Source organism: Synchiropus splendidus, chromosome 7, assembly GCF_027744825.2.
Source record: "Synchiropus splendidus isolate RoL2022-P1 chromosome 7, RoL_Sspl_1.0, whole genome shotgun sequence".
Lineage (NCBI taxonomy): Eukaryota > Metazoa > Chordata > Actinopteri > Syngnathiformes > Callionymidae > Synchiropus > Synchiropus splendidus.
The window spans coordinates 7617343-7634201 of record NC_071340.1 but is presented as its reverse complement, the minus strand read 5'-3'; the positions used below and the strand labels follow the sequence as shown (position 1 = coordinate 7634201).

Below are 16859 nucleotides of genomic sequence, written 5' to 3'. Positions count from 1 at the left end.
AAATGCATTATTTTTGAGTGCGTTTTTTTCCATGCACGCAACCTAAAACAGATTAATGGACCTACACGCAATGTCTCAACTTTGCTTGCTTTGGATATTTACCTCAAGACTATTTTTTATGACGTGATTTAACATTTAATAATGTTTGCATTTGAGTGGAAACGCAACCAATTAAATCATTAGCATTGTTTGTTTCGTCCAGCAGATGACGTAAACGGACCGATAAGAAAGTCAGCAGGCTGTTGGGTTTTTTTTATTTCAGAGAAGAAGAAACGCTCGACGTTGGATGACGTCAGGCAGACGTTCGTGTGATTGCGGAAGACTCCACCGAACGGGAAATCAAGCCATTTCATTTTATAACCTTATGTAGGAGCACCAGGTGACAGAAAAGCTGGTAAGACTATGGGTCGTGCTTGTCTAATTGTTAACTAAATGCTGTGGCTGATTACATTGGTCCTCTGTAAAGCGGCTGGCTGTGGTGAGTTAGCTGGCTGCGGCTAGCGCTCCGTCCGAGCACTGCTGAAAGCCATTGACAGCTCCCACAGATGATCGAAACGCCTGGGGAGATCGCCTGCAAAGAAATAGAAGAGTGTAGTTTTGCATTGTCACCTGAAACCATTCGATCCAGAAAAAACAACTCCTCGTGTCGGTAAAAAAAATGTGAATAAAGAGTGCGAAACAGTGAAAAGGCTATAGTTGTAGTTTTGCCATACAGTGATAACGTTATTGACAGACGCGCGCATCATCATTAGCATGCGGCGATGTTGGAATGAAGTTAATGTTTATAAATTACATCAACATACGTAAGAGTAGATACCTGACAACCATCGGCCGAGACCCTTGTATCCATTGAGAAATGTCTTCGATGATGTGGCAGATCATGTTTTGAGAAGCGTTCTTCAGAATATTAAGCATAAAATATTCCGAATCAGAATGATGCCCAAAGATTTGCTGTATGCAGTTTAAAATAGAGCTAGAGATGCTCGGACAAACGGATGACCTAAACCTACATTAGTTTTCCTATTACATTTATATGGATATTGAGGGCTTAAGAGGTCAGCGGGCAGGGAGGAGGTCAGGAGAATGAACAACAGGAATTGAAACATGCCGATTGCTGGCTGCACCAGAAGGAGAGGGAGGGTACAGGAATGTTTGAAAAAGAAAACCTTGCCCGCAACGTGATGTAAACTACAGATGCCATAGGACCTGTGAAGAGTAAGCTGAGTAGGTCGAAGATGAATAGAATGCCAAAGACAACAGTTTCCACGGCTTGAGCTTTCCATTGTGACATGGAGAAATGATACTTAATCTAGGCTGAAAATAGACAGAGTATATCTGGTGCGACTAGTGAGCTTATAGTTCACTCGCTGGATTCTCTGGTTGAGTGTTTGGAAATTTGAATATGAATGTTTGAACCCATTAAGCAAAGAATTCGTTACTACAGCAAAACTACAGCAAATTCAAACAGACCAGAGGGTCAAGTAAGTTTGTAAATAAAAGAATTGAAAAAGCATTTTGGAAGGGAAACGGTGAAACATATAAGATTCATACTGAAGTTCTGTGGCCTTGAATCCCCTTAGGTACCTGAACATGACACAAGTATTCTACTAATGCTTTCAGAAAAATAAATCATTTCGTGCTCTTAAAAATAATTATAATTGACCTTGTAACACGGGAGTATTGTTTTCACCGTTGTGTCTTTGAAAGCTTCGATATAAAACACAGGCTTGACATCTGTAGAGAGAACAGAGCTCATTGCATTAGCTCTCATGATATCTAGTCAAGCAAGTTGTAAGCAAGTACTCAGACCAGATTGATTTTCTGCTCATCCCTCTCAATCTCAGCCGTTTGCCTTCCCAAAACCTTTTTTCCTATTCATCAGCATTCAATAACAATTTCCTATTGTTTGTTTCAGCCTTTCCTCGTTCCCCACAGTTTTTCAGAGAAGCTGGTCATGATGGCAGACCACACTGACATCAGCTTGCCTCCAGAGGAGCGTGTGCGTGCGCTCACCAAAAAGGGAAGCGTGGTGGAAGTCAACGATGATGTACCTCCTCGCCGCTACTTTCGCTCCGGCATGGAGTTGATTCGCATGGCCCACATCTACACTGAAGAGGGCAACATTGAGCACGCCTTCATCCTCTACAACAAGTACATCACGTAGGTCACAGTATCAATTGTAATTCATCAGCCAGTGTACGTTTTACATCATGACTAGCCTAATAGACTCATCTAAAGATAGAACGTGTATTTTAATTGACACCGTCTCTCTTGCACACCATTTTGTCACCAGGCTCTTTATAGAAAAACTTCCCAAACACCGGGATTACAAAACAGCTAACATTCCTGAGAAGAAGGAAACACTGAAGGTTGGTATGACGCGTACACTAATACACTACCTCCGGTTTATGTTTGGGCTGTTGGAAGATAAACATTTTTAAGCTCAATTAATTTAATATTTAACACCATCAATTGTGATTTAACTCAGCTTTACTGTGATTAAAAATGAGATTAAAAATGCATCTATTGACCGCCCCAGTTGATGTACCTCATAATTACCTTAGTTTTTACCTTATTTTGCTACAGAAACTGAAGGATGTTGCATTTCCTCAAGCGGAAATTCTAAAGAAAACTCTGCTAAGGAGATTTGATCAAGAGTATGCACAGTATCTTGTCAAAAAGGTAAGTGATCGCCACCCTTGAAAGCAGTCTTGTAGCTATAACTTAGGTACTGATCATGGAATTAAAAGCTCTTTTATTCTTTTACAGATAAATTGATATGCTCTGAATGAATATAGCTAATTTCACTTTGTTTTAGTTGGTTAATGATACATTGGGCGCCAGAGTTTTTAATGAAATATTCCACATGATATCACTCTTTCTAATGGCCATAGGTTAGTGAGGAAGCCACTTTGTAAAGCCGAATAAAGTGTGTATGACCCAAAGGAGACGAGAGTAAATTCACTCATCTAATTCTAATTTGATCTGTCACCATGCGCTGGCCATAGTATATTACATTACATTACTTTTACAGATGTTTAGTTGATCCACTGGTGACATTCTTCCTCATTTCTGAAGCGATGATGCTGATGGTGATGACCAGGGTCGGGTTTTGAAATGTTTTAATACAAACACTCCCTCAGATGTTGCTTGTCTAAATTCTGCGATGCTACCCGTCGCAATTTTGTGACTTTGGAACCCAGAGGGTTAAGCGACACAAACGTTTAGTTTTCGATGTTAGTCTTGGCCTCCTCTTCTTCACATCATGCCATGTAGGAGCTCACACCATGGCTATCTCAACCTCCTGACGTCTTTATTTTGTAATTAAAGTAATTCAATTTCCTTTTTAGGTGGAGTTGGTTGAAGACTGAAAGTCTATTTGCGACTTGTTAATTTCGACCTTTGGACAGTTGGTTTTCATGTATTGATTTGCTTGATCAAAAGTGACATTTAGTTGAGTCAAAATGGTACTGGTGTCTCTGCAAGTCTGCGACAAACCCAATAGGAGACACTGCTAAAAATTCCTCATAGAATTTTGTAGTTACTCATATGATCAAACTACAGCCTCATTACGAACTTTGATGACTTATGCTGACCTTCTGTCCTACCATGCATTATGTTTGTTTCCCCAGAAAGCCGAGGAAGAAGCCTTGGCACAAGAACAGTCCAGACAGAAAGCACTGGATGCTGAGAGGAAGCGTGTAGCCGACATGCAACGGCGGCAGCTGGAGCAGGAACAGTTCAGTGCCTTCGAGGAAATGATCCGCCGCCAAGAACTGGAGAAGGAACGCCAGCGAGTGCTTTTGGAGTTTGCAACCCCTACAGCACCTTCCCCTGAAAGCCCCCTAGTCCCAGGTGTCCAGGAGCCACCTTTGATATCTTCGAACTTTTCACATATCCCAGACGACTCGTCCAGCAACAGCCGTCCATCTGGAAACATCAGCACAGCACCCGCTGCTCCGCCAAGCTTTGACCGGTCTCTCAAACCTGGATCGCTGGTCTGCCCTGGGAACAACAGTGAGTTAATGTTCTTCTGACACCGGGGACCGACCTGCACCAGATTAGAATGCTCTTTAACGTGTTTGTACTTCTGAGCTGCTTTCTTTCTCCATGACCCACTTCTCTTTCTGTTAACGATAGGATATGGAAGAATGCAGCACTTCCATGCAGTTTCCTTCACCTTTCTTCATGTTGTTTCTAGATACGATGGTGGATGCCGTGCGACAGTTGACCGTTCCTTCCGAGTTATGCAGGAGCTTCCTCAGGTTGGCAGAGGCCAACACCAGCCGGGCTGTGGAAACATGTGGCATCCTCTGTGGCAAGTTGGTAAGTTCCATTACAAAGTCAGCATGGTGAACTGGAACGTGGGTCCAAAGTAACAACAAACTACCCTCAGAAAACCTTTTACTGTGTGTACTACGGTGATTTACTTGCTAGGTGATCTTGGTAACACAGGCAAGGTTGCAGGTTATTGTCTATGAGATGTTGGGGACAGAAATGAAACAGTTTATCTTATCTTCATCCAACATATGAAAGACTATAATGTAATTGTGTTGACCGGTTTTGTCTTTTATCTTGTTACTTATTAACTTCCTTATTTAATCTGTCAGCTAACCTGCCCGGTGACTGTGTTTTAGGTTTGTTGAAAGCTGCCTGTGGTTTGTCACGGTTACATTTGGATTGTTACTTCCTGGTGACCCAGCTGAAAATAGCTGGAAACGTTAGTCAAAGATTGACGTTCCGACGAATGTCACAAGTCCTAGCCAGCCATCTCACACGAATCCAATGAATCCAATATTAAAGCTGGTTTCTCTTTCATTTCCGTCCAGACTAGAAATGCTTTTACTGTGACCCATGTGATCGTACCAAAGCAGTGTGGAGGACCGGATTACTGCGACACTGAAAACGAGGAGGAACTCTTTGTCATACAGGACCAGTATGACCTCATCACTCTTGGATGGATCCATGTGAGTCATATTTCCACATTTTTTGTTGCCATAACTGTAATTTCAGTGTTGTTATACCAGAATTGAGAAGGCAAGATCTTCACTAATATCAACGTGCTATTAAGATGTTATTGTTTTACTGACTGCCTCAGCTTTGAAAGCTGTGAACATTGAATTCACTCCATTAGAAAGAGATAATAATGACAAGCTTATTTATACATGTGTATTGCTACATTTTAAGCATGTTTTTTTCTTCTTCTGCAGACTCATCCTACTCAAACCGCATTCCTTTCTAGTGTTGACCTCCACACCCACTGTTCCTACCAGATGATGCTACCAGAGGCAATCGCGATCGTCTGCTCTCCTAAGTTTAACGAGTAAATGTCAAAATACCTTCCTTTTCATTTTTGTCTCCATCTCACTTCAATATTCAACCGCGCTGTATTCCAGGATTGGCTACTTCAGGCTGACGGATCGAGGCACGACTGAGATCTCCACATGTAAACAGAAAGGCTTTCATCCTCACAGTAAAGACCCGCCTCTATTTACTGTACGTTCCACTTTTACATACCATGTGACTGTTGATTCACAGATGCAGGAAGGAGACCTATGTGGCTATTTTCACAATTTCACTTCTAAAATAATGTGGCCGCTTCATGACACAGGAAAACTAAAGTCATGCTAAAGAGTAATTTGGGAAGCACTGAGTACTAAAATCAGTATTCATTCCTTGCTGTCTTGACTTGTGCTTGTTTTTTTTCCCCCAGCATGCTGCGCATGTGACTATCTCCAATGACTCCGTGTCCATGATGGATCTGCGATGATTTAGCTGGGCCAGAAACATTCAGGCTGATTTTAATCAACTGGATGGATTTTATTGAAGAAAAACAACCATGTTTCCTGGATGGTACGAAGCAGCTGTCGACCACGAGTTTACCATTATATGGACTTTAAATGTTTTTTTTTTTTTTTTTTTTTGCTTTGTAAAAAGAAAAAAATGTCATTGCACTTTCCACACAAATGGCTTTTATCCACTTAACTTGCTTCCTTTCCGCCTGTATGTGTACTATCTTGTGTTTTTGTCATTAATACATTGTAATCCTTGATGCTAAACACAAACCCTTGTTTGAATCATTCTGTTTGCCTGTCTGTCAGATGAAAGTGCCAAGAAATACATTCATTGTAAAAAAATAATTATAATAGTAATAATAATAGTACAATTTATCTCTATTTTTATTTCTCCATCACAACAATTCTGAGTGAGAAATGACAATGGTAACTCAGGTATGCAGGCAGTGATCTGCTCTATATTTTTATAGACAACAATTCTCTTTCTTCTGTCTTGAATGATGTTTCATTTGATGTTTCAATCGAGAGTACAAATACTCGTCTACATTTTTTTTATACGTGTTCATTTTCAGTAGAGGCTGCTGACATTACCTTGTGTCCTTGCCTTGGAGAACCTGTTTAACAAGCAGCAATGAATTGAATGTACCTTCCGTCACACTACTTACCACCGTTGTTCTGCCTCCACAAATGTTTTGTTTGCCCTCTACTTTTGTCAGGAGTTAACAATTAACCATGTAATATGAAAAACGTCTTCACATAACTAATGCCAAGAAAGAATAAACTGTTGTTGGAATGACTTGACATCAGGTCATATTTAAAGAACTGCAAATGGGTTTCTGTAGTTTGTAAGAAAGTGTGCATTGAATTGTACGTTTTTGCACTTTTATGCTCAAAACCAATGAAACAAATGATTTTTATCACATCAGTAGTTCATACTTGGGTTAAGTATGAACTAGATTGAGACTATTCATCTTTCAATGCAGCTGCTAAAGTCAACCATTTCGATTTTGTCAGACAAGAATACGTTTGGCATCCCAGAACTTATGTTTGACACGAAGAATGTCATCAACAGTGGAAAGATAATCGCCAACAGTTCTGGTCCATTTTTGATCATTGAAATCCAATCAAAAATAAGACCAACAGATAAAGCAAATTTGACAATGCGATGCTGCATCATGAGGAGTCAAACTATTTAAACTATATAACACTACATCAAAATGTGGCAAAAAGGAAGTAAATTTATGTGTTATTGAGATAACAGCACAACAGGCCATGGCCCCGTTAAGACGTAGCTAGCTATTTTTAGAAAAGAAGTAATATCTCTTCTACGCAAACAGAATTCACCTCTAGAAACAATGCAAAAAAAAAAAAAGTCCGGCCAGAGTGGATTTCTTAAAAAATAATTCCAACTGCACGTTTCCGTATAAACAGCCGGCAGTACAGACAGAACTTGCATCTGCTTCAAAGGTGTGACTGTCATGGATTCCTTATGAGCAGAAGCAGCATTTATGTTGATGTAAGCTCTCTTTGCATGTGTAAATACAGCAGCTCGATTATATGAATGGCGGGGCAGAATACAGTGGCCAATGCGAGTTTCAGCTTGTTGTTACACTGCCACCTACAGTTTTGGAATGTTGGGTTGGTGTGAACCATTTTTTTTGTATACGGATACATATGCATGGAATTATTTTTGAAAAATGAAGATGGTGAAACGTCCGTTTCTACGTCTAAACCTAGGCAGAGGTACACATCAAAAACTGAAAGAGAAGGATTAGGTTCCAAATAACAGACGTTCAGTCCAGATCTTTGTGGTCCTTATATTTATAATTTATACATAATCACCCTCCGTACTGCTTTCTGTAACATGAGTTCTAGGTGGATGTTATTATTTATTTGTTTTGGGTCCGGTTTACGTGGCACAGACCTCAAGAGGTACCACCTCCCAGTGAGTGTGTGAGCTGGAGGTCGCAGCCCTCGGCCTCCTTCTTACCACATCCAAGACTGAGTCTACAGCTCTGTGTCCTCGGTGTAGTGACCCTTGGTCCAGTTGTTTTCAGCACCACACTGGCCTGAGGAGAAAATACAGAAGGACATATCTCTCAGGTCAACACCACTTATATTCATCAAGACAGAATTTTAAAAACAAAAACAAAATTGTCAGGTCTGATTCCTGGCTCCAAATCCACCAAGATGGTGGACAGGCAAAATAAACTCGCCAATTTCAGATTCAAGTATCAAGTGAAGACATGGTCATCGTTCTATTTTCTTTGTTTTGTAGAACGGTAGACTATGTAAATGGAGCTGATACCAGTCCATTGTTAAACATACACACTACTGAGCCCCGAATTGATCAGCAGGAATATACCGTCCCACTGAAATGAAGTCGTCTAATCTTGTGAGAACTCATGATCAACGGCCCTGAATGAATGTGGTTGTGACAACAAGGTCCTGATCAATCGTAATTTTACAACTTTAAATCGCGTAACGTAAGTAATGTAAGTTTGACCCCAAAACATTAGACAGCAGGGCCACAGCTTAAGAGACTAAAAGAGAAAAATGCCTAAAATTCTAAATTTTAAAGGGCAACATGTTTAACCGCACATAAAAAATTAAGCAGGTACCTTTATTTTTGCTTCTTAAAATCAGTATGTGATATTATGTAACTGTTGCATCAATTACATGTTTAAATTTAATGAACATGAAGACATTTGTTTCCATTTGTTATTCTGTTTTGCATAATATCTGGGAGTTGGCTATGGTCAGAACTCATTCCCAATAAAACCGCTTTGTACCGTAAAAAAATTGATTCGAAAAAAAAATCGGAATTACATCAAATGTGTAATAAAAAGGATTTCCACGCCTTGTACTGCAAAAATAAACATTTCCAGTAACTTTACGAAAATAAAAATCGAATACATTAAAAAGCATTAAAACATGTGCAAACGTTCCTTCTGTTTAGAGTTGAACCGGAAGCTTTACCACACATTGCATTACCACATTGCGGCCGATCAGTGTACTGAGGCACCCAGTTGGTACGCGGCTTGAAACACCCCTTTTCCTCAAATCACGTGTAGGAGCCCTGATTCAGCCATAGCATCACTAGTCCCTACCTCTATAGCATTCTACAACTATCAATAACGCATTACGTAGATCGCAAGAGTTTACTGTCTGCCTGCAGGCGATAGCAAAATTAGAGAGAAAAAAAAAAAAAACATTTTAAACGCCTCGTCATTGTGCAGAAAATATAACGAGAGCTCCATCTTTTGGCACAATCGAGTATAACAAATATACAAATGGATATTGTAACTCATATTTCAATCTTTTGCAAATAAACAGTCGTCATTTTGCGTATTTTTTATGCATCTCAATTAAAAGAAATCTGATGTGTGTCTGATGGTGAATCCTTTACAAAATATTACAGCTGACAGTCTAAACTGCTGCCTTCAGAGGGTACCTGTACCTCACGAACAGTGTTGTCACAGGCCGGCGGTGAGACTTCTAGGTGAGGAGGTTTTTGTGATCTCTTCACCTACGTTTAACCTCTGTGTGACTAAGGTTGTCAGTGAAGGTTTCCCAGTTGGGAATGGCATTCCAGCATTTCATAGGCTGGACATAAATTGAATACTTCAAATTAGAGAATGTGGAACAAACAATGGCTTGACTGTTTTCTACACCATGTCATAATTATAGATTATTAACAGTAAGAAAGCTTACATTTCACTGAATGGTCAGAATAAATTCATATGGACTCGTAGCTAACATTGTGTATATAACATTATTATTTACTGAGAGTAATTCAAATCTACCTCTGTGTGGTTTGAGAAACTGAGAAACACAACAGTCCACCACACTGTTGTGTCTGTCCACCTGTGCTTGCGCTCACCTGCTCTTTGAGGACTTCAGCTCCGCTTTTCATACAATCCTACCAAACAAACTGGTGTCAAAACTCGATGTGGGAATATCAGACTCTGTCTGCATTCACAATACTCGCTGGAGAGATTATGTCTCCGGTCTGGCCTGGGAACGCCTCGGGATCCCCCGGGAGGAGCTGGAGGAGGTTTGTGCGGGCCGGGAAGTTTGGGCTTCCCTGCTCCGAATGCTGCCTCCGCGACCCGACCCCAGATAAGCGGTAGAAGAAGGTGAAGGTGAAGGTGTCTGCATTCACAATTTAGTGACAGACTGTTGGCAGAGGGTGAGAGTGGGCCCCATGTCTCCTCATCCATCAGTCTGTGAGCAGTGAGCCTCCAGTTGCTGATACCTGGGCTACGCATCCTGGTTTGTACTTCTATGACAGTTACTGTCTGTCAGACATTAGAGGACATGAAGGCCAAGACAAACTACGAAAACGCCATTATTGCATTATATGCTTTTTGTTGATGTTTTAGCTATTCATTTCCTATCGCGCACTTTATTTTTTTTGTGTATTTTTTTCGTGCTTTATTATGAAACGGCTCTTTAGAAGGACTTCACCCCACAATTCCTTTGGGCCCGTTACAATAACAATAAAGGCGTTCAATATTCTGAAGTTCTTGTCATTGCTGAAATTTACGACGTGTGACGTCGCAGACAAACGACTCGCCTTTATTCATCCCACCTGACTTTATGTTTTTCCAAATTGGAAAACGAAAAAAAATTCCAAACACTGTGACGTAGCTACTCTTTTTTTTCGACCTGTTTTTAAAGCAGGCGCTGGGTTCTCTGAATCCTTAATGTGTTCTATCGGACGTTAACGTCGCGTCAGCGAGCGGTTCACTTGAACGTGTCTTCGATCTAAATAACCAAAATGAGGGAAATTCTGCATCTTCAAGTCGGCCAGTGTGGAAACCAGATTGGCGCCACGGTAAACAATATTTGGTTATATCTTTTACAGACATTAGAGAGTTTATTACCTGCACATGATTCGGCCCAACACGTCGTCTCTGAAACAAGTTTGGTTTCTGAATGGCATGAAGCGGACGTCGCTGAGAGTAAGTGTATGACAGCGAGAGGTGATCGATCACAGCAGTGTAACGGATAAAAGGCCGAGGTGTGACGTGCTGGGTGCACCGTTTTCATTCCAACCCGTTACAGAGGCGCTTTCAAGGTTTACACCTTTCCTCAATCAAATGTATATTTTCGTTCATCAATGACCTACAATGAATATGGTGGGCCAAATGCAACAAAAATAAATAAATAAATAGGTCATTCAATAATAAAGTGCCATTAATTAAACATAATATGCAATAAATATTACGTTTAGCATTAGAAAATTAAATGCAAATACATTTGTATATAAACATGTATTTGTTTCAGCTGTCTTATTTATTCATTTCATGACCCGGGGACCAGGAATGACAAAATGAAATAAATGGTCAAAGGTCTGCGTCCACACGTGCAGACACTTGGTTGGACGCGGAGGAACATGGAGTAAAAATGTATCCCTGTATTCGGTGATAACAGCAAAACGGCTTTAAACCCTACATGAAATTTTCAAGAATTTAAGTGAATTACTGAGCCTTAAATGTTGAACACAAAAAGAAACTGGTACAGAATAACTTAACCTGTCACTATTGTCATGTCATCGCCATCAGTTCTGTTCTGCTCTTCATGGTTAGTGGTCACGTTACCTTTCCTATGACCATTCATACTATTATCTGAATCTGAAACCAGTACTTACACCACTTTAGGCCAGATCCTCGGTTATGGTCTGCACAGTATGGTGGCTACATTGAATGAACATTTCACTGAGCTTTCTACTCGTTTTGGGGGGGTTGTGGTGATATTTGTGAAGTGCAACGTGCAATCAGAATGGGAATTATTGAAAGTTATTTCTGCACTTTCAAGTATCAACCACCTCCACATTGAGTGCGATTGTCAACAGTGTGTTCAAATGATAATGGTCTGTTCTGTTGTGACGTGGTGTTTGATGAGTTAAAATGGGAGCTCTGTAGCTTGGGTAAGGCAAGGCAAGCCAAGGAAAAGCGTTTGTATTTGAATCAAAAAGGGATAAAAATAAATGATAATAATGAATTCAAAGGAAACACACATGAAGAAAAATGGTCCTTTATTGAGTTTATTGTTTAAAGCAAGCATAGTGGAAGACCAAAGGAGACATCAAAGAGCCATCAAAGACAGAAAACTCAGTATGTCAAGAAAACAGAAAATGCATAGTAAAACAGATGAGGAACAAATTGCTGGAAACTGGATCTATAACCAAACTGTGAGAATACCTCATACCATCATTGGCACCTAAACAGAAAAAAACCAAGGTTACAGTGGGCTAAGGAAAAGCAATAATGGACAATGACTGGATGAAAGTCATATTCAGTGATGAATCATTAATATGCCTTGGGCAAGGTGATGATGTCTGAACTTTTGTTCATACAGACGACTGTCTGAGGAAAACATACAGACTTTTCCAGTCATTGATGATATGTGCATTAGGGGATAAGCAGTCATTTTTCAGGATGACAATGCATCATGCCATAGAGTGAAAACCGTCAAAACGTTTCTTGAAGACGAACACATAAGGTTTAATGCCATGGCCTGCAAATAGTCCACATCTGAATGCTATTGAAAATCACAATCTTGGCATGTCCCATAGACTGAGAGCTGTCATCAAAGCCACAGGTGGTGCAACCAACCACTGGTGGCCTGAATTTTTTCCCTCAGAATTCAGTGATGCCATGTTTTTTCTTTGTTCTTGGTCTGAAAAGTTAAATATTAATGACTTCCACAGCTTTTGTTTTTGGATTTATTTTAGTGTTTCTGAAATCCAGAAAGTTGCCATTTAAAACAACTTTAGTTTGTGTTGTCATGTGTGATCTGCTTGTTTTCTACCAAATTAAACAACCCAATGAACAACATCCTCTGTAACCAGTGATTCCACAATTTTTGCCAGCGGTTGTATACACTACTAGGTGCATGTGTCAGATCAATGCTTGACATGGTCACACAGTGACCTAGGGACTGTCAAAACAGGTAACACAAAGATCAAAATAAAGTGCAACTTTTTTTCTGATTTAATGAGCAGTGGCTGAACCTGCTACTATTCTCATTTCAATGAGCAAACAACGGAGCGCTCATATACTGGCAACATTGGCGCCATTGCCTTGACTGTTGGTCAGAGAGATTTTTGTCGCATTGTCATTCTATTTTACATTGCCTGTACAAATCCAACTTGCTTAGGCCAAAATGATTCCAAACAATGGCCTACAATGGTCTGCTGCTTCACTCCTCCATCTCCTGTTTTGCTTGGGTTATCTCACTGGTTGATGGGCAAACAGTAGAAAGATACTCCTGCATGTGAGTCAAGTTATATCCTTCACTAGAGTGAAAAATGTGAAAAAGGAAAAAATGACAAAATTATGATGCTCACCAAGGACCTCACTTGATCTATTTTTTTCACAGTTTTGGGAGGTGATCAGCGATGAGCATGGCATTGACCCCACTGGTTCATACAATGGTGACAGTCACCTGCAGCTCGATCGGATCAATGTCTACTACAATGAAGCTGTTGGTGAGTTGAATAATTGTGTTTTCACCCGAGCTGCTGACATCAGTAATTGAGTACTGAGCTGAATATTTTTTTTCGATTGAGTAATTGAATAAAACATATTTTGTTAGTAAAAGAGCAGTTATGAATGCGCAACAAAAAACACGACATTTCACTTACCAATGACGTTTTATTTTGCAACACACTTGAAAAGGGCACAGTTCTCTGATAATCATGTTTAGGATGCTGTTAGTGAGCTCAGCTACTTGCAGTGTGGGAAACGCGTCCACTCCATCCATGTCTAGGGCTGGGTGTCATGGCCAGTTTCACAGGTTCTTTATCGCATTATTTCGATTCCATTCTGAATGTGTTCTTCAATTTTGACTTTTTCTTCTTCTCACTTGTTTTAAGTGCAGAATTATGAATTGCTTAAAACTTTACAGTCTGAGTGTACTTTAAGCGCAACATAGTAATACATTATTTCTATTCCGCTTTGTCCTTTGTGCTTTGCTGCTCAGCCTCCCTCCTCCTCTGTATAGCTCCCTCCAATATATCAGCTATGTTAATGGTCTGGAGAGCGTGGGACAACACTTGATCGAGTGTGTAGTTACTGTCATAAAGGTCATATACGTGTTCAATTGATGTCCAGGTGTCGCAGATTATAGCGACTGCATTTAATTCTTATTAACACCATCCTTCACATATTAATACAATCAGGTTTCGAGTCAAATGTTTTCATTGCCGCATGACGAAGTGTAGTTTGAGCACCTGAGCGAGCTTTTGGAGCAGGCATAAATCTTAACAAAGAGAAGTTGCGATGGCTTCTTGATGGCTCGCAGAGAATCAGCTTGTAAAGTCAGTGATTCCCTTAGTTTTATTTGTTTTTTTCCCAGACGGCTTCTGATCCGAGGCTAACACTAGTGTTAGCAATGGACTGAGTTGTTTTAAATATGAAATCCTTCACTATTGTTTTTGTCAGCCATGCTGTTTTTATGTAGACTTCAACCCGGAGGTAAACGCACCGTTGTGCAATGCTTTATGATTAATTTTTTTCCCAAAACTGATTCTAAATCAATTAAATAATTCTTTTTTTACACAAGCCTACTTAACATTACTTAACATTAAATGAACATTGTTGCCTGTGTTGCATTGTAGACCGTTTTATTTAAATGTAGGCGTGTCACAGGACAGTGTGAGAGAGACCCTGTTTGTGCTGTCCTCATCATGAACTACTATTCCTATAGAAGTTAGCACTACCTTGGCTACAATTGTGAGTTTTCAACCCAGCCTCCATCCCCCGAGGAGTGATACTGAACGAGACCATTACGTCTAAGAATGACCTTACTCTATTAACAGCAACTTGCTGATTTCGAGGTTAAAGTCTCCTCAGAATGCAGAAATATTGTTTCACTGTTACTAGCAGCTTTGACAAGTCACAACTGCATGACACTAACCTGAAGACCAAACATCTGTCCCCATCATTTAACAGTATCAATCTGTTAACTAGTGTTATGTTAGGCAAATACATTAATGGTGAACTATTTATGGTGTCAAGTTTACTTAGATAGATTGTTTCACCGTTAGTTTCACCCAGGAATGTTTCTCATGTCATTAGATGTTACATTATCATCATATTTGAATAGGTGGAAAATATGTTCCCCGTGCGGTGCTGGTTGATCTTGAGCCAGGAACCATGGACTCTGTGAGATCAGGGCCTTACGGGCAGATTTTCCGGCCAGACAACATCGTTTTTGGTGAGTTTCAAGGTTCTTGAATGCATTTGTTGGTGTATTTTCTTACGTGCTTTGATGTCCAATGGTATTTGGTGTTTCCAGGCCAGAGTGGTGCTGGAAACAACTGGGCCAAGGGTCACTATACCGAGGGCGCAGAGCTGGTAGACTCGGTCTTGGATGTGGTAAGGAAGGAGGCCGAGGGCTGCGACTGCCTCCAGGGCTTCCAGCTCACACACTCACTGGGAGGTGGCACCGGCTCTGGAATGGGTACACTCCTCATTAGTAAAATTCGGGAGGAGTACCCCGACCGCATCATGAACACCTTCAGTGTGGTCCCATCCCCCAAGGTGTCAGACACAGTAGTGGAGCCCTACAACGCCACGCTGTCGGTCCACCAGCTGGTAGAGAACACAGACGAGACCTACTGTATCGACAACGAGGCTCTGTACGACATCTGCTTCCGTACCCTCAAGCTTACAACCCCCTCATACAGTGACCTCAACCACCTGGTGTCCTCCACGATGAGCGGTGTCACAACGTGCCTCAGGTTTCCCGGTCAGCTGAATGCTGACCTTCGTAAACTGGCCGTCAACATGGTGCCCTTCCCACGCCTGCACTTCTTCATGCCCGGCTTTGCCCCCCTCACAAGCCGAGGCAGCCTAAAGTTCAGATCTTTTACCGTGGCCGAGCTCACCCAACAGATGTTCGACGCCAAGAACATGATGGCCGCCTGCGATCCACGCCACGGGCGCTACCTGACGGTGGCCGCCATTTTCCGTGGTCGCATGTCCATGAAGGAGGTGGACGAGCAGATGCTGAACGTGCAGAACAAGAACAGCAGCTACTTCGTGGAATGGATCCCCAATAATGTCAAGACGGCAGTGTGCGACATCCCTCCCCGTGGGCTGAAGATGGCAGCCACCTTCATCGGCAACAGCACAGCTATCCAGGAGCTGTTCAAGCGCATCTCCGAGCAGTTCACCGCCATGTTCAGGCGCAAAGCTTTCCTCCACTGGTACACAGGCGAGGGCATGGATGAGATGGAGTTCACTGAAGCTGAGAGCAACATGAACGACCTGGTGTCTGAGTACCAGCAGTACCAGGATGCCACTGCCAGTGAGGAGTTTGATGGAGAAGAGAGCGAGGAGGATCTTGCCTAGTCCTTCAACTTGAAAAAAATATCTGTTGATTTCTGAGGTTTTCTACTGAGGAGAAAGTCTGTCTAGTTTTCAAGGTGATGGTTCTTGTATAAGCACTTGGAATTAATGATACAGTGCATCCTGAAACATTAAAACGGTTTCAATTCAGCTGTATTTTTGTCATATTTCCGCAAGCACACAATCCTCTGGTGACGCAAGGGCAAGTCAATTTACTTTTGCTGGCAAAGAATGTGACAAGTGTACATTTAAACTTTGTGGGAGGGCCAGGCACGTGATCAATGACAAGTACAGCTAAAATCATTTCATAATTTCATCATTCATAATTGGATTAGTTTTGCATGCTTTGACAAAAATTTGCAAATGGTAACCCATGGTTTAAGAGCTATATAAAGTCCGCCCAGAGAGTCTACCCGCTGGACGAGATGCCTCGCTTGTTCCGAACGACGGGAGAGATACGAGGAGTAGAGCTTCCACTTGTTGATGAACAGCTGGGGGAGGATTTTTCGACCTCCATGGTGGCCAAGGCACAGAACAAGGGTGGCATTCCAGAAGATGGTGTTAGCCGTTTCCATGGATGGGGCTTGGAGTCGCTCACTCACCCAAATGGCGGCACACAATATCTGGCTGCCCAAAATGGCCTAAGGAGCCAGTCAGAAGGACCCTCGACGGAGTGCCTATCACGGACGACACGATGTTT

General features: G+C 41.4%; 1 protein-coding gene and 1 long non-coding RNA gene across 2 annotated transcripts; one reads left to right on the top strand and one right to left on the bottom strand.

Moving 5' to 3' along the window:
* Nucleotides 1–247: 247 nt before the first annotated feature.
* On the bottom strand, nucleotides 248–10795 carry LOC128763086 (uncharacterized). The gene is made up of 3 exons (XR_008415608.1): nucleotides 10685–10795; nucleotides 2014–7864; nucleotides 248–571 (listed from the first exon to the last, which is right to left on the bottom strand). It is a non-coding gene; the product is annotated as an uncharacterized LOC128763086 (long non-coding RNA).
* On the top strand, nucleotides 10468–16309 carry LOC128763084 (tubulin beta chain-like). The gene is made up of 4 exons (XM_053871848.1): nucleotides 10468–10635; nucleotides 13185–13293; nucleotides 14913–15023; nucleotides 15105–16309. Exons 1-4 carry the CDS (start codon nucleotides 10579–10581, stop codon nucleotides 16160–16162), a joined length of 1335 nt encoding a protein of 444 aa, XP_053727823.1. The 5' UTR covers nucleotides 10468–10578; the 3' UTR covers nucleotides 16163–16309.
* The last annotated feature ends 550 nt before the right edge of the window (nucleotides 16310–16859 follow it).